Genomic DNA, 4,497 nt, shown 5'->3' with positions numbered 1-4,497 from the left:
TCATGAGATTACATTATTGTTTGCATCTTTTTTTATTTATTTATTATTATTATTATTATCATTATTTTTTTCCCTGCTGTCTTTCAGAAACAATAGAGATTTCCAAACAAAAATACAGCAGGTACAGTACTTACATGCTGCAGGCAATCATCTTTTAAAACAGGAGAGAGTTTATGAAGTTCTTCATTGCAAGGGTCACATTCAAACAAAGCAAAATCCCATTTCATAATTCCAGATTAGGACTATAGACTACTCTTTTGTGTTTCTATAATTTTACAACTACAGTGACTTCAATTTAATTTATTTGAATCTAAATAGAAAGTCCTACACAGCTCATGGTCTTTTACATGGATCTAGTTCTAACATGACAGTTTATGTGTTGTAAAATCCTAGCTGGCATCTCTCGAAATTTGGGGTTGCTCCAGATTAAGACCATAGAGTGTCCTGCAGGACAGGCAGCCATTACAACTATACATATGGCTTCTCCAATGCTGAAAGGTAAGAAAGCATCGGATAAAATGAGAACCAAAGCAATAAAATTTGTAATGTACAGGATGAGGAAGGAAAAGACTGACTTGATAGCACCAATATGGGCCTCTTGGCTAGGATCCCTGAAACCAGTTGCATTATTTTGCATCTGCCTGGTGTGTCTCCAGAGAGACTTAATCAACAGGATACTTGAAACAACAAACATTATTAAAGGTAAAGCTATACCAGCATTACAGAGAAGGATCAATATTAACAAACTAGTTTTCATTGTGCCTCTCCTTTCTGAAGAGTTTCTCATGGTTAAAGGAGTAGTCAAGTTGTTGTGCACATCATAGATATCCCAGGAAAAAGGCAGAGAGATTACAAAGGAGAAAAGAGATGATGTTATCAGCATCCAGGGCACGAAACTGGAAAACCGTTGCTTCAGCCAGACGAAGAATGATTGAGTAAAACTGGCAACCTTGATACAATAGAAGACACTAAGCCAGGCAGCAAACCAGAGGCTGGAGTAGTTCAGAAACACAAAAACTGTCTTGAAAGTTACATACAAGTTTTCTTCATAATAGGAGGCTTCACAAAACAGACTTAGGAAGAAATCCAGCATCATCCAGGACTGCAAAAATAATCTGGATAAACTCAGAAAAATCATAATCATATCATAGGAGGACGATAGTTTGCTCCTGATGCAGCTAGTTGAACTGACAGCCAAAATAGTCGCATTTCCAAGAAGTCCCATCATTGATTCAATTATAGCAATTATTAGGCATATAGCAGAAAATAAATCAGACATATTGGACATATCAAGAACTCAGAATTTTTACTCAGCTTCTCATAGGCTCTTGAAAGATCTAGACATACAGAGCAATGCTACACCCAACTTAGCACTTGTCCATCTATTTATCTCAGGGGAAGAACTCTTATAACAAGTCATTAAATATTTATGCTATTTTACATTTGTTTGATGATAAATAGCTCAGCTGCTATCTCTAAACATGCAAATTGGATAAGTATTCAATTACTGTCTTTTCAGTTTAGAGAAAGGATTTGCATTTAAAGGGCTCAGATGGATTTTTAAGATTGTGTTGTAATCCGGTTGTTACAGAGACCTCTGAAATTATTTATGTAAAGATGGAGAAAAGTTTCAAATGTCTGCGTTCTCCCATATGACCGTGTTGGGGTAGAAAAAAAGATCATTTCAATATTAGAAAGTGCAAGAAATGTAAGACATTTTCAAAAAGTATACAGTGAACTCTGTGTAGGAGAGTATCTATTATCTCTTTCACTTCCTTGAGAGAGATTTGGCCATTTTCTTTCCTTTTCTTCCTTTGTGTCTGTCTTCAGTGATCACTGGGAAAGTGTGTGATTTCTCTTGCACTGGCAGAGGAAGAGGAGACACAACAACATATCCCAAGATCCTAACACTATGAAATACAGAAGTTTAGGATTATGCAGTAGCCAAGCTGTTGGTTTTTGTGTTTTTGTTTTTTAACTACAGTTTTGAAATCAGGTAACTGAAGTGCCACTTTATAGACCTATATTCGTATTTTATATCTGATGCCTTAACTTCTCCCTGAATTGCATAATTTCTTGATGTATCACTTCTGAGTTTATAAGAAATATTTACCATGGGCTCTTTTACATTAAGAAATAAAATGGATGTCCTTATACTATAGCATCAGATCAGCTCTTTATATTTATCAGATACATTAAAATGGTTATTACAAAGTGGATTATCATGTTTTTCTCATGTGCGTAGACATTTTTAAACATTATAATTATCATTACATGCTTGTTCTGAGTGCCGCAAATTATAACCATTAATTTGTAGGAAGATATGAACAGGGAAAATAAAAATTATTGGAAGTACTGCACTTGACCATTTTGTTCTACTGTCCTGTGAAAAAATATCAAATTCACCTTTGGAATGTGAAGTCTGGACATGTACAAAATTATGTTTGGGGAAATGGCATGAGTGTTAATAGAGTCAGTGTCTTGCTCCAATATGGAATCACAGAATCACAGAATTTCTAGGTTGGAAGAGACCTCAAGATCATCGAGTCCAACCTCTGACCTAATGCTAACAGTCCCCACTAAACCAGATCCCTAAGCTCTACATCTAAACTTCTTTTAAAGACTTCCAGGGATGGTGACTCCACCACTTCACTGGGCAGCCTGTTCCAATGTCCAACAACCCTTTCAGTAAAGAAGTTCTTCCTAACATCCAGCCTAAAACTCCCCTGGCGCAACTTAAGCCCATTCCCCCTCATCCTGTCACCAGGCACGTGGGAGAACAGACCAACCCCCACCTTGCTACAGCCTCCTTTAAGGTATCTGTAAAGAGCAATAAGGTCACCCCTGAGCCTCCTTTTCTCCAGGCTGAACAAGCCCAGCTCCCTCAGCCGCTCCTCGTAGAACTTGTTCTCCAGGCCCCTCGCCAGCTTCGTCGCCATTCTCTGGACTCTTCTGAGCACCTCGATGTCCTTCTTGTAGTGAGGGGCCCAAAACTGAACACAGTACTCGATTTGCGGCCTCACCAGAGCCAAGTACAGGGGGACGATCACCTCCCTAGCCCTGCTGGCCACACTGTTTCTTATGCAAGCCAGGATGCTGTTGGCCTTTTTGGCCACCTGAGCACACTGCTGGCCCCTATTCAGCCAACTGTCAACCATCATTCACAGGTCCTTCTCTGCCTGGCAGCTCTCCAACCACTCATCTCCCAGCCTGTAGCTCTGCTTAGGGTTATTGCGCCCCAGGTGCAGGACCTGGCACTTGGCCTTGTTAAACTTCATGCAGTTGACCTCAGCCCATCGGTTCAGCCTATCCATATCCTCCTGAGAGCCTTCCTACCCTCAAGCAGATCGACACACGCGCATAGCTTTGTGTCATCTGCAAACTTGCTGAGGGTGCACTCAATGCCCTCGTCCAGATCATCGATGAAGATATTAAAGAGGACTGGCCCCAGCACTGAGCCCAGGGGAACGCCACAGGTGACTGGCCTCCAACTGGACTTGACTCCATTTACCACGACTCTTTGGGCCCGGCTATCCAGCCAGTTTCTAACCCAACGACGCGTACGCCAGTCCAAGCCAAGAGCAGCCAGTTTCTTGAGGAGAATGCTGTGGGAGACGGTGTCAAAAGCCTTGCTGAAGTCAAGGTAGACCACATCCACAGCCTTTCCCTCATCCACCCAGCGCGCCACTTTGTCATAGAAGGAGATCAGGTTCGTCAAGCAGGACCTGCCTTTCATAAACCCATGCTGACTGGGCCTGATCGCCTGCTTGCTCTGCAAGTGCTGCGTGATGACTCTCAAGAGGATCTGCTCCATGAGCTTCCCTGGTACTGAGGTCAAACTGACAGGCCTGTAGTTCCCCGGGTCTGCCCTCCAGTCCTTCTTGTAGATGGGTGTCACGTTTGCTAGCTGCCAGTCAACTGGGACCTTCCCCGATAGCCAGGACTGCTGAAATTGCATACTTTCGAAAATCTGTTGTGCTTGATAAAAGAAGTGAATTTAAACACTTTCCAGATATAACAAGAAAAATATTAAATGTTCTTCTGAATGGACAGGTTGGGGTTTAGTGAAAAAGCTGGGGAGGGATGTTTTATATGTAGGATAGAACACAGGAAAGAGCACAAAGCCTTTTTAGAAATGAAGTCACAGAAATTTCTGTCAGTAATATGGTAGATATGGACAGTTATGAACGGAAGTTTTTTTGAAATATTTTCTTCAAAACAGTTTCTTTATGTAATGTGAATTTAAAAATATTTTAATGTAATCTATGTTTGCCTAGGAGAGTAGTCTCCAAACTTTTTTGATTGTGCACCTCTACTGGTAAAAAATTTTTGAGCATGCAATCCCTGATATATGCATATTTATTGTTAAAGAATTTAAATGTACTATTGTGCATGTGTACATGTACGTATTATGTACGTATTATGTACATATTATACCCATTTGCATAATAAAACATACAAAAATAGAAAAAATCAATAAAAATATTTTATTTTTAT

At 40.3% G+C, this 4,497-nt stretch overlaps 1 protein-coding gene across 1 annotated transcript; it reads right to left on the bottom strand.

Moving 5' to 3' along the window:
- Positions 1 to 343: 343 nt before the first annotated feature.
- On the bottom strand, positions 344 to 1,279 carry LOC116502002 (taste receptor type 2 member 40-like). The gene has a single exon (XM_032207679.1). It carries the CDS (start codon positions 1,277 to 1,279, stop codon positions 344 to 346), a length of 936 nt encoding a protein of 311 aa, XP_032063570.1.
- Between the last annotated feature and the right edge of the window lie 3,218 nt (positions 1,280 to 4,497).

This window comes from Aythya fuligula, chromosome 1 (genome assembly GCF_009819795.1).
Source record: "Aythya fuligula isolate bAytFul2 chromosome 1, bAytFul2.pri, whole genome shotgun sequence".
Taxonomy (NCBI): domain Eukaryota; kingdom Metazoa; phylum Chordata; class Aves; order Anseriformes; family Anatidae; genus Aythya; species Aythya fuligula.
Note: the sequence above shows the minus strand (reverse complement) of the source record. Positions and strands in the feature narration are given on the sequence as shown.